At 32.6% G+C, this 16,148-nt stretch overlaps 3 protein-coding genes across 3 annotated transcripts; all 3 read right to left on the reverse strand.

Annotated features, from left to right (window-relative positions):
* Window positions 1-5,087: 5,087 nt before the first annotated feature.
* LOC111197738 lies at window positions 5,088-6,285 on the reverse strand. The gene is made up of 3 exons (XM_048764062.1): window positions 6,004-6,285; window positions 5,719-5,928; window positions 5,088-5,587 (listed from the first exon to the last, which is right to left on the reverse strand). Exons 1-3 carry the CDS (start codon window positions 6,283-6,285, stop codon window positions 5,258-5,260), a joined length of 822 nt encoding a protein of 273 aa, XP_048620019.1. The 3' UTR covers window positions 5,088-5,257.
* Window positions 6,286-6,453: 168 nt separating this feature from the next.
* LOC125590483 lies at window positions 6,454-7,332 on the reverse strand. The gene is made up of 2 exons (XM_048764063.1): window positions 6,939-7,332; window positions 6,454-6,628 (listed from the first exon to the last, which is right to left on the reverse strand). The coding sequence occupies exons 1-2, from the start codon at window positions 7,166-7,168 to the stop codon at window positions 6,454-6,456; spliced, it is 405 nt and encodes a 134-aa protein (XP_048620020.1). The 5' UTR covers window positions 7,169-7,332.
* Window positions 7,333-7,832: 500 nt separating this feature from the next.
* LOC111212304 lies at window positions 7,833-11,834 on the reverse strand. The gene is made up of 4 exons (XM_022713794.2): window positions 9,522-11,834; window positions 8,899-9,420; window positions 8,713-8,812; window positions 7,833-8,631 (listed from the first exon to the last, which is right to left on the reverse strand). Exons 1-2 carry the CDS (start codon window positions 11,422-11,424, stop codon window positions 9,224-9,226), a joined length of 2,100 nt encoding a protein of 699 aa, XP_022569515.1. The 5' UTR covers window positions 11,425-11,834; the 3' UTR covers window positions 7,833-8,631; window positions 8,713-8,812; window positions 8,899-9,223.
* Window positions 11,835-16,148: the final 4,314 nt, after the last annotated feature.

Consider the following 16,148-nt stretch of genomic DNA (forward strand, 5'->3'; position numbering starts at 1 on the left):
TGTTCTCTCCCTTGCAGCAAAACAGAGAACTTGTCTGTTTAGATTTATACGCATATTGTCTTATGCAAAAATGAAATTAACTCAATGTTAATCGTTATGAGTGAAATGGTGAAAATGGTTGAAGAGTTGCATGGGGTCTGAACTTTATGGCTTGACTTATTATTTTTTATTGTTTTCGTAAATTTAATTACTAAGAATTCTGTTGTGATAAACTTTTTGATGATATGGGCATGCATAGAAAATTTATTCTAAGTTCTAATTGATCAGAGTAAATCAATTCTCGCCTTAAAATAAGATCGTTGGTCTGCCATAATATATTTATTTCGTTATCCTTTAACCTTTTTTTTGTTTTTATTTTAATTCAAAAGTGCTTAATTACCTTTAACCTTAAGAAGATAATTTCTTCAATATTTTTTTTCTTAATATGATATGAGAGCCAACAATCCTATCAAAATCATGAAATGTTTTAAAAAATTCCTGCAAAAAATTCCTGCAAGTTTATTGTGATATACTAGTCTACAAATAAGATCATGGTAAACATAAACAAAAATAAAGTTTCGTCGGATTCAAACACTGGTGGTGAAAAAGACGACAAAGAAAACGAATGAGCGATGAGCGTTTCTAAAAAAAATATTCTATTTGAAGTTTGCAAAATTTCATATTTTACATTTGATGGCATTTGTTTCCAAAAATAAAATTTCAGACTTAATTTTAAAAGTATTTGTATTTTATACTATGATTCTTAAATGTGTCATAATTAATTTAAATTTATAAAAAAATTATAAATAACTAGCATATATATATAAAAATTTGGATTACATAACTCTAAATACACGTTTAACATGATGATCATGTTATGATAGCAAATTTGGATTACATAACTCTAAATACACGTTTAACCTCTTTTCGATGCTTCTTGTTTCGTTGCAAACAATTTTTTTATTTGGACCTTGGAAATTGCTTATTGTTTGACCAAAAGTCAGACCATTTCGGATAAATACCATCAGCTAAATGATAACACATATTAGCTGGATGAGCGATGTCTTTTAAAAACAATGTCAACATCGGTATCCTATATACTCTTAACACTGAAAGAAATACTTCTGTCTCTCCGACATCACAATCTCCGAGAATGCCTTTGTTTTCAATCAATTAAAGTTTTGATAATGGAGAATCAAACTCATTAGTCATTACAACGTTCTATTGGATCCAAGAAAGCAAAACTCCAAAAGAAGACTACCAAAGGTCATAATTCGGCCGTTGATACTTTGATATTATCAGCCATAACAATCCTTGATTTTTTATAAGAAAGTGTAACAAGAAAGAGTTATGTGATGATTGAATTACTAATGCAAAATGAAGGTAAACAATTAGCTTTTAAAGAAGCAAAAGAAAAAAATAAAATATTGCTAAAAAGTTAGCTTCTATCGCTGAAATTAATATTTGTGATTACATTTGGTCTGACGCAAAATACATCACGAACAACAACAATAAATATTTTGGTTATACAAAAACATTTTGGGCAGTATTTTTGGGATTTTGAAGGTTTCAGATCAAATTTACCTGACTATAAGTGTTGTTGTAGTATTTAAATTTTTGTAATAATTTTTTATTCGTGTAATTTAAAAAAAAATTGATATGTATTTTTTTTTGTAATATTGTGTTGTCTAAATCTAGTTTTAGAATATTTAAATCTTATTTTAAAGTTTTTTTTTTAATTTTATGTGTAAAAATAAAATTTAGAAAAGAAATTTGAAATATTATAAGATATAAAACTTTTAAGGAATACAATGATAAACGACAAAATAATTAAGAATCATAATCTGATGTGTAATTGCAAGAACTAAAATACAAATAAAAATATGAAACTTTAAAGTTGAAGTTTTGAAATTCAATTTTTGGAGAGCAAAAATTTATATTTAAAAATGATAGTGTCTTTTAAAAATGCTCTAAAGCAAGATTTTAAAAGTTGTCAGTGGTCTTACATTCTTAATTGGTTTACGTTTTGATTTCCTGGGATTTGGCTAAGAGTTTTGATCTTTTTCCATTTAATTGGGTTTTCTTCTAATGAAATTTTTATTCGGTAAATGATGCAAGTTTATCATCGAAGGTTAGTAGAACGTATAAAACTCCTATCTATTCTGAAACTGTTGCTATTATCCTCAATGTTAAAAAAAAAATAACTGTTGCTTTTATCCATAGTATTTCAATGCCAGAATCAGGGGTGGGCATTTCGGGTATTTTATCGGTTCGGTTTGGTTAATTCGGTTCTAGAATTTTTTCAACTGAAGTAAACCATAATTAGTTCGGTTTGGATCGGTTTCGGCTCGGTTTGTATTCGGTTTGGTTTGTACTTCGTTTCGGTTCAATCAAAGTTCCCTTTGTTTAGTTATTTTAAGAGAATTCATGTTTTAAAACATAAATGCATGGTCATGAAATCATCATGTTGGTGACTATGAAAACACTCATATAAACTATAAACTATGTAAACTAAATCCAATATAAAACTGAAATAAAAACTTTAAAAAACTTAAAAAAACACAAAAAGTTTATAAGAACACAATCAAACCAAAGTTAACTAAAGTAAAAAAGTTAAAATAATCCTCGTTAATAATGCCTTTTAAAAATAAACTATGTAAATTAAATCCAATATAAAACTGAAACAATTTTTTTTAAAACCACAATAAAGTTTATAAGAGCACAATAAAACCAAAATTAACTAAGTAAATAGAAAATTTAAAAAAACCAACATTGTTAATAAAGTTAATAGTGGCTTTAGTCTTAGAATTTTAGTATATTGAATATTGCTAGTATGTTTAATTCAAATAATAATAAAAACACATTGGTTTCTCGATTCGGTTAAGTTGAACTCGATTCAGTCCGGATCGGTTTCGTTTCGGTTGGTTCGGGTTGGGGAAATCTTAAACCAAACTATTTAATAATAGACTTTGGTTCGGTTGAACGCGGTTTGATTCGTTTCTTTGCCCACCCCTTGCCAGAATAGAAAGCGCGTATCAACACATACAAATCTAGTAGATATATATAGTTAATTATTATTTATTGTCAAAATGTAGATTTCTTATGCCCTTTTTCAGAAAAAAAATGTAGATTTCTTTAGGATGGTTAACCATCGCAATATATCTTCTCTATTAAAAGAAAAATATACCTTGATATTATATGATATATTACAGAAAATGCTACTGATATTGAACTAAAATCTAACACCCTCGTTAATAGTATTTTGATCATTTGACATGCCCCTCCAACTATAATCCTATCGAAATATAACTAATTTATAACTAAAACAATTAATCTCAGCTCAATCTAATATAAACCTATAACATTATCATACGACACTATGACCATCATCATACGACACTCAACACTCATCAATTAACAAACCTGTTACAACACTATTAAATTATTTGGGTTAAGTTGGTCAAATGAGACACTACCGAACCAGACATCATACGAAACAAACCAAAGGTAATACAGTAAATTATTACAAACCGGTAAGTGTTGATTACACACCGGTTACACATCCATTAACATAGCGCAAATACATAACATTTGAAGGTCATAGCATAAATGATTACATACCGGTTAAACATTTATGAACATAGAGGAAATAATCTCACTTGCTTTTGAATATAGAACTTAGCACCACTTTGATTAGACTTCTTGATCTACATATGATAGACACAAAAGCAACTGTTCCGTTAGTAACATGAACCGGTTCATCCCTCTAAACCCAAATTCTGCATGTAATTAAAATATGAATTTACCTGAATGTGTATAGTATACAAGTTTATGTTGGATCTCGTTTTTTGACAAAGTGGTGTGGACCATATTCCGATGGGTTTTTTTCGACGGAGACGTCTGTCGGAATGACTAGAATTTGGGCTCGATGTAATCGTCACCATGAACACTATGAGTTAGTGTATTTATTGGTTAAAGCTTATAAAACTTTATATTTGGCTAAGTATAAAACCTAAGCAAATAGATCACTTTGAATATTTGGGTTTGGATTAGAAACTGATTTGATTTTGTTAGTTGGACATTATGTCAATTAACTAAATCTTTCTAATTTTATTTATGATTAGAGTCTGAGATTACACACAAAATAGTTTGTCAGGCTTCTGATAGAGTGACGCAAATCAAAAGATTATTTGCAGTTGTATCTTGGGACTTATTACGTTATCGAACCGTCGCACTATGAGACGTATTTTGAGTTAAGGAAAGAGATAATATCTCGCCTCTGCAGTTGAATCATCTTTTTCTTAATCTTTGGTATAATCTTATCAAATTTATTCTTTACAATATTCAGTTCTCCGTAGTTTATATAATACGGTCCCATCAGTTTAAAATACTGGCCATACTAATTAACCTTCAGAAATTGCTGTGGAATCTGAAGGCAGATTAGACGCTCTTTGGTACACATATGCGTTAAGAGGCATTGTGACTTTCACCTGAGTGGCTAAACCAGCTTTGATGAGAGCTGGTTGTATGTTCTGAACACTACAAGAAATTCTGTAATTAGCCATGAAAAATGTTGTGGCTATCGCTTAATATTTGTGGCTATTTAACGCTTAGCCACAAATCGCTACAAAAAAATTTCGTTGACTACGGGCTTGTGGCAATCGAATAAGCGTTGTTATTTGTTGCTGTGCTTCTACGACTTAGCCACAAACGGTTTTTCGTTGCAATTTTTGCTACAAAAGCCACATTTTAAACCGTAGAGAATATTCTACAAACAGCCACAAAACTAATCGTGGATGTAATACGCAAATAGCCACAATTTTTTTTGTGGTTTTATTAGCCACAACTCGTGCCACTTAAAATCGTGGCTTTATTTCTACTGATAACAACAAAACGTTTTGTGGAAATTTAGACACAAAATAACCACAATTATTTGTATTTCTGGCTTGTATAACTACAACTTATTATGTGAAAATCTGTGGTTTTATTTTAAAAATTGCCACAAATTTATATGTGCTTTTCTGTGGCTTTATTATTTATTTTGATTTATTTTTTTAAACTGTACTGATTAATAATTTGAAATCAAATTTAAAGCATTAAACAACAAATAATTAATTTAAACATTCAAATACCATTAAAATTATAAATTTTTTTTACAAAAGACATCTAATGATGTTCTTCAGAAGTTACAAAAGACATCTAGTGATGTTTTTACAAAAGACATCTAGTGATGTTAGAGCTTAACTTAGTATAAACACAAAAGACACCAAGATCAGAGTTAATGTACGGGAGAATTTTGGTCAAGTTCTTGGCTTGATTGGGGAGTTCGAACAGATGCATCGCTCTCATGCTGAATAGGTTCAAAGGTAACAGGGTCCACTCCATTCATCTTCATCAGAACCTCAATGCCTCGCTTAATACCAATTACATCCTCCTTCAAGCCAGAAACATCATCCTTCAAGCAAGTTACAACACCCTCCATGGTGGTCAAGCGTCCATCAACTGCCAAATGTGTAAATAAAGATGCTGGTGCAGTCTCACTTGGTTCATCATCAATATCCTGAATTGAACCAAGCCCATAAACTCGCCCTTTGCCATTGGTTGCCACCTACAAGAAAAAAAAATTGAAAAGACTCATGGATATAGACAAACAAAACAGTGTCGATCAATTCATTATGCAAAACTAAATTCATTCTGCTATTAAAATAGATTATGTAAGTTAGATTAGGAGATTCTTACTTCAATGTAAGCAGCGTTGAGCTGCTGGGTAGAGGGTGCTGATGGGGTTTCATCAGTCAGACAGGAACCTTGTGATCGCTCCAATGCAAGAGCCTCGGCAGCCTTCACAAAACCTTCTGCTCTTTTGTCAATGAAAGTGCCATCCTTGCGAGTATGGGTCATACGCACTACTTCAGTGACTGGAGGTGCTACTCCACCAGCCTTAACAGTCTGCAAATGGTGTTAAAAAATTTATGTTTAAGTTACAGAAGATAAAGCTGATGGAATATATAAAAATTGACTAACCAAGTCATAAGCATAACGCTTGTGGTTTTTTGATCCTGAAGTATGACGGTGAGTGCCTAAACCATCTGGGTTTGAGGAAGCATTCTCAGAATTCATTTTGCTCCTCTTTTGGTGTGGCTCCTCCTGCCAAGTCTCTAGCATCAAGTTCCAATCTGCTAGGCCAATAAAATCTGGCTTCTTTTTTTCTTCTGATCTCCTCCTCTTGCTTACAAGGTCTCTGATTGAGCTTATGTCAGAATTTGCTGATTCCCACATAAATACGAACTTGACGGTGTGAACCATGCTTAGGATCCCAATAAGTCAAGTTCCAATCTGCTAGGCCAATAAAATCTGGCTTCTTCTTCTGATCTCCTCCTCTTGCTTACAAGGTCTCTGATTGAATTTGTTCCCACTGAAAACGAACTTGAGCTTAGGATCCCAATAGTATTAGAATTAGAATAAGGTGAGAGCTTATACAACTATATCAACCAATAAACAAAGTAAATCTAGAGAAGCTACCAGAAAACTAGTCCACCAAGCGACCTTCTTCTCATCTGGCACCATTCTGTAGGTCCACCATGGTCCCCAAAATTTTGACTGATATGTTGACACTACATCTTTCCGGATGCAATCGTATATCCCAAACCTATGAAAAAAAAGCACCAAAACATTTTGTTAGATGAGATAAAGACCAATGTAAACTCAAAGCATTACAATAGCCCTTAGACCTAGTACAAGACCACTGTCTGAACCATAGCTCAAATACAAAACTTAACAAATAAATTAAACACTCAAACACATAATTAAAAATACAGTAGTTTTAAACAGACGTTATCAAGTCAACAAATCATCTTTATCCTTTAGTTCCTGTCTGAACTAATAACTCAAAAGACAGAACTTTAAAAAATAACTCAAACACTAAAACGACAAACAAATAACTGAAACACTGAACTCACCATAAAGTTCCATTGGGCCTTTGTGGATGGAGAAGAGGCATGTTACGTCTCTCTGGTGCACTCATCACAGCAGCTAAGCTTGGAAGTGGATGTCGAGACGCAGACGAAGCCGGCCTGGTCGCTCCAGGAGGAAGAGAAGCGGACGTAGCAGGCCTGTTCAATCCAGGAGGAAGACAAGTTTGACGGCTCCTCTTAGCTGGCCCTGAAGAAGAACCACGTAGGATATTCATCTGCAAAAGAACAAAAAAAACATTACAAATACTTGAACATTACAAATATGGGTTGTACATTGACCCCAACCCTAAAACGAAACAGAACATGAAAATTAAAAACCCAGAAGATTGACCCCTCAGATTTCAATATACGAATCTAAAAGGGAAACAAATAAGAGATTTCTGACCTTAAACAGAGGAACGTAAGGAAGAGAGAAAGGATACTGAGGGTTAGCTTTTTTTTTTTTTAAATTGACTGTGAGAAAGGATAGAGATTGACTGTGAGAAGAGGACAAGATAGATACGTAATATTTGTAGGCGGAGCAAACAAGTAGATTAGCTTCCTTTTTTTCAATTAATAAATCAAGTGGCTGATATTGGTTTAGCCGGGAAAACAACCCGGGAAGTGAAAAATTTCGTGATTACTTTCTAATTTTTAGATTGTTACCAATCTACTTGTCGCTATTTGTTTCTACGGGAGTTATATACCCGGGAAATTACTCCCGCCACTTAAGAATTTTGTGGTTAGTATTTTACAATAATACTATTAATAATTAAATAGGAATTTTGATAAAGTTTAGCATTCAAAGATAAATTAAAAACAATATTAAAACAAAGGAATTAAGTTAAATACATGACAAATTATTATTTGTTTTTTTATTTGTTTTAGAACACATACATTATTTTCTTAACCATTTATTCATACAATATTAAATACATTACAAATTATTATTTATCTTCTTATTTGTTTTATAACACATACATTATTTTTTTAACCATTTATTCATACAATATTATTAGTCCGAATGCGAATCTGAATCAGAATATTCGTCATACTGATCGATAAAATCATTTTCAGATAAATATCCATCTTCTGGATTAATCATTGGCATCGGTTCGTAATTTGAATCATCTTGGACTGCATGTGCTTCGACTCGCACAATATTAGTGGATGGTATCACATGATCAACAATATTGTTTTGTATTGCATTTTGAGAAACTTCTTTAGTTTCAAAAAATCCTCTCGGCATAACTTTTATTGTTGTCCACCATTCTTCTCTTCTTGATCGTAGACGAGGATAAGGAACATAACATACTTGATCATATTGTTCTGGTAATATAAAAGGATCGTACTTGTCATAATGCATTTGTGGGCAAACATCAACAATGCCAGATGGATGTCTTCGTATTCCTTGATCGATGTTGAACCAATGACATTTAAAAATCATGGCTTTTAACCCAACGGCACCATGATACTCTATCATGAATATTTCTTCGATAAGTCCAAAATACTCGGTCTCAGTAGTTCCAGGAACACAAACACCAAAATTCATTGTCTTCTTATTTTGTCCATGGCTTTGTGTGTGGTAATGATATCCTCTCGAATAATACATAGGCCATGACGTGATTTGGTGCTTTGGACCTTGTACAAATTCCAACATCCACAATGGAAATTCAAATGATTTGCTAGCATTGTTAATCTGCATATATTTCTTATTTAATAGCTGAGATAAAAACATGTATATAATATGTTATAACATGTATATAACTTTCGCACTTACGTAATCTTTACACCACATTGCAAATTTTTCATCTTTTGCTCTTGTCATATCGTTAGAAGTTATGTTTGGGTGGTTATCCATCATATATTCTTCAAACATCCTGCGTATATATTATTGGTTTTCTAGATATCCATTATACATTCATAACCATCTACGTCATTATTAATTATAAATAACATAACATACCTCTCATATGGTTCAAATACTTCACAGTTGAGCAATAAAAATGTCTGAAGAATATTATAATCTTCATCATTTAACCATGCACTACTTGATTTTCCACTGATTCTTCCTTCTTGCTGGAACATTATTGGAACATCAAGATATTTGTAAGTGAATCTGATTTCGTTGACATCTTTTCAGGGACTTGAACTGTTGAAGGTGCAATATAATTATTTGTCACGTAAGAAATTTCTTCATTCACACACTGAGCCACTATTGATCCTCCGATCCTGGCTTTGTTTTTAACCTTTTGTTTCAGATGATACATGTATCGTTCAAACGGATACATCTACCTATATTGGACCGGACCACCTAGTAAAGCTTCATCTGGGAGATGGACAGGTAGATGTTCCATCACATCAAAGAATGCCGGTGGAAATATTTTTTCAAGATTGCAAAGCATAATTGCAATATTTTCTTTCAGTCTAGCAACATCTTCAATCTTCAAGATTTTGGCAGATATATCTCGAAAGAAGAGTGCGATATCTACACAAATTGAACAAATAAGAATATTAATTAAAAATATTCAGCAAGAGTATTATATCTTTTTGGCAAAAAAAATAATAATTATTTCAAATATTGAATACCTGAAATTGCCGTATGAACAGGTTTTGGAAGAAGTTCCGCAAATGTAATTGGGAGAAGTCGTTGCATGATGACATGACAGTCATGGCTTTTTAATCCTGATATCTTTCCACTGTTCAAATTAACACAATGTGAAAATTTCGAAACATACCCATCTGGAAATTTAATATCGGTCTTCAACCATGTTAGAAATTTTTCTTTGCCTTCCTTCGACAATCTAAAGATTGGAATAGGCACTCTTCCATCTTGGGAAATCTCTAACTCGGGTCTTCTGTAAAACAAAGGGAGATCCATCCTTGAGTTTATGCTATCCTTTGTCTTCCCAGGTACATTTAGCACTGTGTTAACCAGATTATCAAAGAAATTTTTTTCTATATGCATAAAATCAAGATTGTGTCGAAGAAGTAGGTTCTCCCAATAAGGTAACTCCCAAAAGATACTCTTGTTCACCCAATTATGATCAACACCATACCCTTCAATAGATCGAGTAGGATTGTCATGTCCTTTGCCTCCACAATCAACTGTTTTACGCAGTCCACGTATATTATTTATTCTTTCATGTAATATTTCCTCTCCGTTTAACCATGGTGGAGGATCATCATGGACAGTTTTACCTTTTAAGAAATCTTTAACATTCCGCCTATAAGGATGTCCTTCAGGCAAAAACTTTCTATGACAATCAAACCAACTGTGTTTTTTACCGTTTGGTAACCAAAATGACTTGGTCTCATCCATACAATACGGACAAGCCAACCTTCCATGGGTCATCCATCCAGATAACATCCCGTATGCTGGAAAATCGCTAATTGTCCACATCAAGGCCGCTCGCATCGTGAATTTTTCTTTTCGTGAGACATCGTAAGCCTCCACCCCTTCACTCCATAAATTTTGTAATTCTTCAATCAACGGTTGCAGATATATATCCAAGCTTTTCTTTGGATGCTTTGGCCCTGGCACTAATATAGAGAGGAAGAAATATTCCCTTTTCATGCACACTCCGGGGGGTAAATTGTATGGTGTCACGATGACGGACCATACAGAATATGATTGTCCATTCATACCAATTGGATTAAATCCATCGGTTGATAAACCCAGATAAACATTGCGACTCTCAGAAGCAAAATTAGGATATACCTCTTTAAAATGCTTCCATGCTCTTCCATCTGAGGGATGATGCATTTGTCCTTCGGGGGACACATGTTCAGCATGCCACCTCATTTGTGAAGCTGTCGTTTCTGATTGGTACAATCGCTTCAACCGATCCGTAGTAGGCAGATAAAACATCCTTTGCTTTGGTATTTTCTTCCCTGATCGGCCGACATTTGGTTCATAACGGTCTTTTTTACAAAAGCGACAATGTAGTAACTTACTATCTTCCCCTTTCCAAAATAGCATACAATTATCCTCGCACACATCAATCTTATGACATGGCAACCCTAGAGACCGCGTTAACTTCTTTGTCTCGTAGTACGATTTAGGCGCAATATTAGGCGACGGAAGAACAGCTTTAAAGGTTTCAGTAATTTCATCCAGACATTCCTCTGAAAGATTAAAATTGGTTTTCCAATTCATCACTTTTGAGGCCAAATACAGTTGAGAAATTCCATCAGTACACCCCTCGTATAAAGGTTGATTTGCCGCTTCTAACGATTGAAAAACAGCATCATGTTTTTCTTCGTAAGCTGGCTCTTGGACGTTTTCTTGAAAACTAGCATCACCGGGTAACATATTAAAATCTGTATTGGAATCATGGTACTGATCCTCCATTGGAACATTGTTAGAATAATCACCCCATGGTTCATGCTCCATCACATGATGACTTCCTGATGCTTCACCATCATTGTATTGCCAATTTTCTCCGTGATGCGTCCACAAGTAATAATTTTCTGTAAATCCTTTCAACATAAGATGTTTCGTCACTGTATCAACATCGCGATATTTTTGATTCTTGCATTTTTTACAAGGACAAAACAACTTCCCACACTCAAGAAAAAAATGCTTGATTACAAGCAAAAGAAATAAAAGTGTTTACACCCTCAATAAATTTCTCGCACAAACTATGATCAGAACGTTTTAATCTTTTATACATCCATTCTCTTGATTGAAAGAAATCTCCCATTTTTTAGAAAGTTTGTTTCTTGTGTTATGAAACGATGTCGAGCTTGTTTACAATTTATAATCATCTTAGGCTTCAAATACAAATATTCCTTGCCCCATCAATTATTTATGGCTAAAGAGAATATATTCTTTGCTCCATCTAATGTATATATATACAAGGTGATTCTCCCGTGATCATGCACGGATATAAATATTTATAAAGATAATATATTATAATTAATTGATATTTACTTTTGGCTTTAACTAAATTTATAATTTATTTGTATAATTTGCTTTGATAATATTATATTATTTTAACTAGACATATGATTTTGGATATGTTTTATTTAGTCGGTTTGGTTGTTTCTGGGTAAACAATCGATTTGTTTATCACCTAGGTATGTTGGATTGCATCTATTTCTCCGAACTGGACTATAATATTTTATTTTAAATATAGTAAATTTTGATTAAATTCTAATTTGCATTTAGATTGGTTGTTTTTCCAGATATGTAAATAATTTTAGTAAGATGATGTATAACGTAATATATATTTTTCTTAAAATTAAGTAAAAAATAAATGAAGTTTTTATTGAAAATTACATAAATGAATATAATGATAATATTCTGAAGACTCATACATATATATATAATTATATTGTAACAATTAGTTAATATTTTATTTTTATTTATTAATATATTTTGAGTCATCCTACAATAAATATGTATAAAAATAAATATATTATTATTATAAATTATATATTTTAATTGTGGTTAGATCTTTGATTTAGGATATAAATTGGATTAGTCGAGTTAAATAAATTCTGTCAAATTCAAACTCAAGTAAAATTATTTTTTATTCTAATTAATTCAAATCAAATTAGTTTTATTTCTCGGTTATAAGTATATTTTTGTTCGGTAAAAATATGTTTTAAACGGAATATTACTATTTTGGGAACTTTCCTTTTTAATGAAATCATATTTTATATACATATATTTTCATTTTTAAATTCGTTTTTAAACTTTATAATTTTTTTCTTTTTATATATGTTTTGGAAAAAAATAAAAAGAAAACTAAACAAAAAAATTAATAATAATATATTAATTCAATATTTTAATTCATTAAGGGTATCTCTGTAAATAACCGTTGTAAAGATTAACGTGAGCATGACACGTAGAAAACTGACTTCTCAAATAATATTATAGAGATTTATTATTTTCCCCATCAAATATACATATTGTTTACGTAGTTATATTTGAGGCTAAAGAAAATATATTCTTTGCTCCATCAAATATAGATATTCTTTAGATAGCTATATTTGTGGTTAAAGAGTATATTCTTTGCCCCATCAACTATTTGTCTGAACCAATAAATATGCATCTTACAACCTTATGAGAGATTGATTATATGACTTATATTTAATTTACAACATGTGACTTGTTAATATAGATTCTTCTTTTTTTGTCAATAATATATGATTCTTCATTACTCATTTTTTGTGTTTACTCTTTAATAGTGTTGCGATGAATCATTTATTTTTCGGTCCCAAAATCTAGTTAATATCTTTTGTAGTTATGATGCTAGTCTATGGCTACTTCTTAAATATTTAAAATAATTATTTTCCGAGCTTTTTTATAATTGATGCAACTAGTCTTTCACACATTTATCTGGAACCAAAGAACCAAATTAAACTAAATCGGAAAATAAGTTCGGTTCGAGTTTGAATCCCAATAGTTATATTAGTGGACCATATACATCTATTGAACCAAAAAAAAAACTGAATTCGAACCAAACCGAGAGCCAAATAAGTACCCAAATTTCTATAATATAATATATCTATATATATATACTAATTATATTTATTTTAAAAATAAAAATAACTTAAAATTATTTATAAGTTAAATAACCAAAAAGTTAAATGACTAATATAATTTTGATCCAAAATAATTAAAATTATCTGAATTATTCGAGTTTTTATCTGCAACCCCAAAATATCTGATATTAATCTCAAAAAAATGTTTTTTTTTACTTTTAACCCAAATTAACAAAAAAATCAAAACCGGATAGAATCTTAAATTACTTTGGAAATAAGACGGATTTCAACTTGGTTACCCAAACCAAACAAAAAAAAAACGAAATAAACAAAACAAAACCAAACTCAATATTTTAATAGATCCTAAACCTTTAGAACCGAAGAACCAAACCATGAAGCAAACCGAGAATTGAAATGCCTAGTGATATGTGAAATTGTTTTACTTTGTATCTTCATTTTTTTTTAAAAAAAATTCTTATCTTTTTTTTTTTGGTAATATAAAGATATGTTCTCCCTGCAACCTAAAAAAAAGTAAAAAATGTATAACATATTTAATGTATCGTACAAATCCTAGTACAAGCGTAGATAGTTAATGTAATTAATTATGGAACCAGATTTGAACATGCTGATATGTTTTCTTAACATTATAATCTTTTAAATATTATAACCACAACCACATTTGTGACCACATGCAATTTTAAAAATTATATTTCTACGGATAGCTACAATTTAAGTCTGTGGTTAAAATATTAACGAAAAATTCTGTGGATATTTACGGATAATATATGTCCACAATTTATTCTGAAGCGTATTGTGGCTTTTTATCCTCGAGATAGCCACAAAGTACATTTTGTAGCTATATAACAACAATTATCCGCGAGTAAAGTTGTGGATACGGAAGCCATGAATCTTGTGGGGGATTTTTGTGGAAATGTATATCCACAATTTATTTTTGTAGTTAATTGTGGCTGTGTTTCTTCGAATAGCCACAAAAGTTATTTTGCTGCTATGGAGCGACAAAAAAACAACAAATGGCCACAAATTTTAGATTTTGTAAGTAGTGGCTAATTTTGCGGAGATTTTGTAGCTGTTTTATACTGTCCACAAAAGTTTTTTGGCTAAGTTGTGGCTAAAAGCAAGTTTTCTTGTAGTGGAAGAGCATGAAAGAGTTATGCCCTCAAATGTTCCGTTAAATGAATGACTTCAGGAAAGGCTCATTCCAAACAGGCACGTACCTACAAACACAAACCAACACAGTATGTATAAGACCAAGATTATCTTCAAAGTTTATATCGTTAGCTTCTACAATCATCTCTTTACAAACCTGATATCGACGCCATTAAAGGAGACATTATGAGAGACCCATCTCTCTGCGACTGCTACCCTTCCGGCTATGGGTTAAGTAAGTCGTTAGGGATTCCGACCATAACCTCAGAATCTCTGAGCCAGCCTCAAAAAGTTTCACCTTTTGAATACCGTTTTCTCGGAGAAGCCTCACCACGGTCGTAACTGATTATCGTACTAGATTCATCCTTTCTGTTGATATGCCTTGAATCTGGATGTTACATCTAGGCGATGGATGTTACATCACGTACATCATACCGACTCGGTTGCATCAAGAGCGTTGCATCAAGTTATTATGGATGTTACATCTGATCGTGGGTTTAGGCCCATGAGTCCATAAAGTCTAGGATTTTAGATACGGGATGCTACTATATATATCTTGTATTCGAAGTAACCCTAAACTTGCACTCTGTAAGCTCAATAACGCCTCAAATAATAAGATATCTCTTTGGTGGACGTAGCCCTAGGGGTGAACCACGTTAAATATATGTGTCGTAGTTACATCGCTTTTATTCATCTGTTTCCCCATATGTTCCTTCTCACGTCCTTCACAACAAATTGGTATCAGAGCTCGGGGTTGGTTATCTGGTGAGAAGATGTCTAGAATAAACGCGAAGATCGACAAGTTTGATGGGAGAAATCGCTTCAGTCTTTGGCAAATTAAGGTGCAGGCGTTGTTGAAGCAACAAGGCATCTGGGGACCATTGTCATGGAAGAAATCTGAAGCAGCTGATTTGGAGGCTCTGGAAGAGAAAACGTTCTCAACAATTTTGTTGTGTTTAGCAGACGAGATTATCATCGAAGTATCGGATGAGAAAACATCTGCTACTTTGTGGCAGAAGTTGGAGAGTTTGTACATGACAAAATCTCAAAATCTCTGACGAATAAGCTACTTTTGAAGCAACGCCTCTTCGCCTTGCATATGCAAGAAGGTATTGAGCTTCGCGACCATCTTGACAAGCTAAATTCGATATTACTGGAGCTGCGTAACATCGATGTTAAGGTGGAGGATGAAGACGCGACACTAATCCTGTTGGTATCTCTGCCGAAATCTTTCGAGAACTTCATGTAATCGTTCACTGTTGGCAAAGATACAGTGAAACTGGAAGAAGTTAGGTCGGCGCTTCATAGTCGGGAATTGCGCCATAAGGCATCCAGCTCAGGGACAGACAATCAAGCATCGGGGTTGTTTGTCAGTAGTGTGAAGGGACATGGAAACAGAAGGACTTGCAAAGATAGGAAGTCGTTTCCAAGGGGTCCTAAAGCATCTGATATTTGCAACTATTGCAAAGATAAGGGACATTGGAAGTCAGACAGTCCCAAGATGAAGGAGCAACAGTTTGGTTCTGTTGCAGTAGCCGAGGATGCAACCAAGTC

Source organism: Brassica napus, chromosome C7 (assembly GCF_020379485.1).
Source record: "Brassica napus cultivar Da-Ae chromosome C7, Da-Ae, whole genome shotgun sequence".
Lineage (NCBI taxonomy): Eukaryota > Viridiplantae > Streptophyta > Magnoliopsida > Brassicales > Brassicaceae > Brassica > Brassica napus.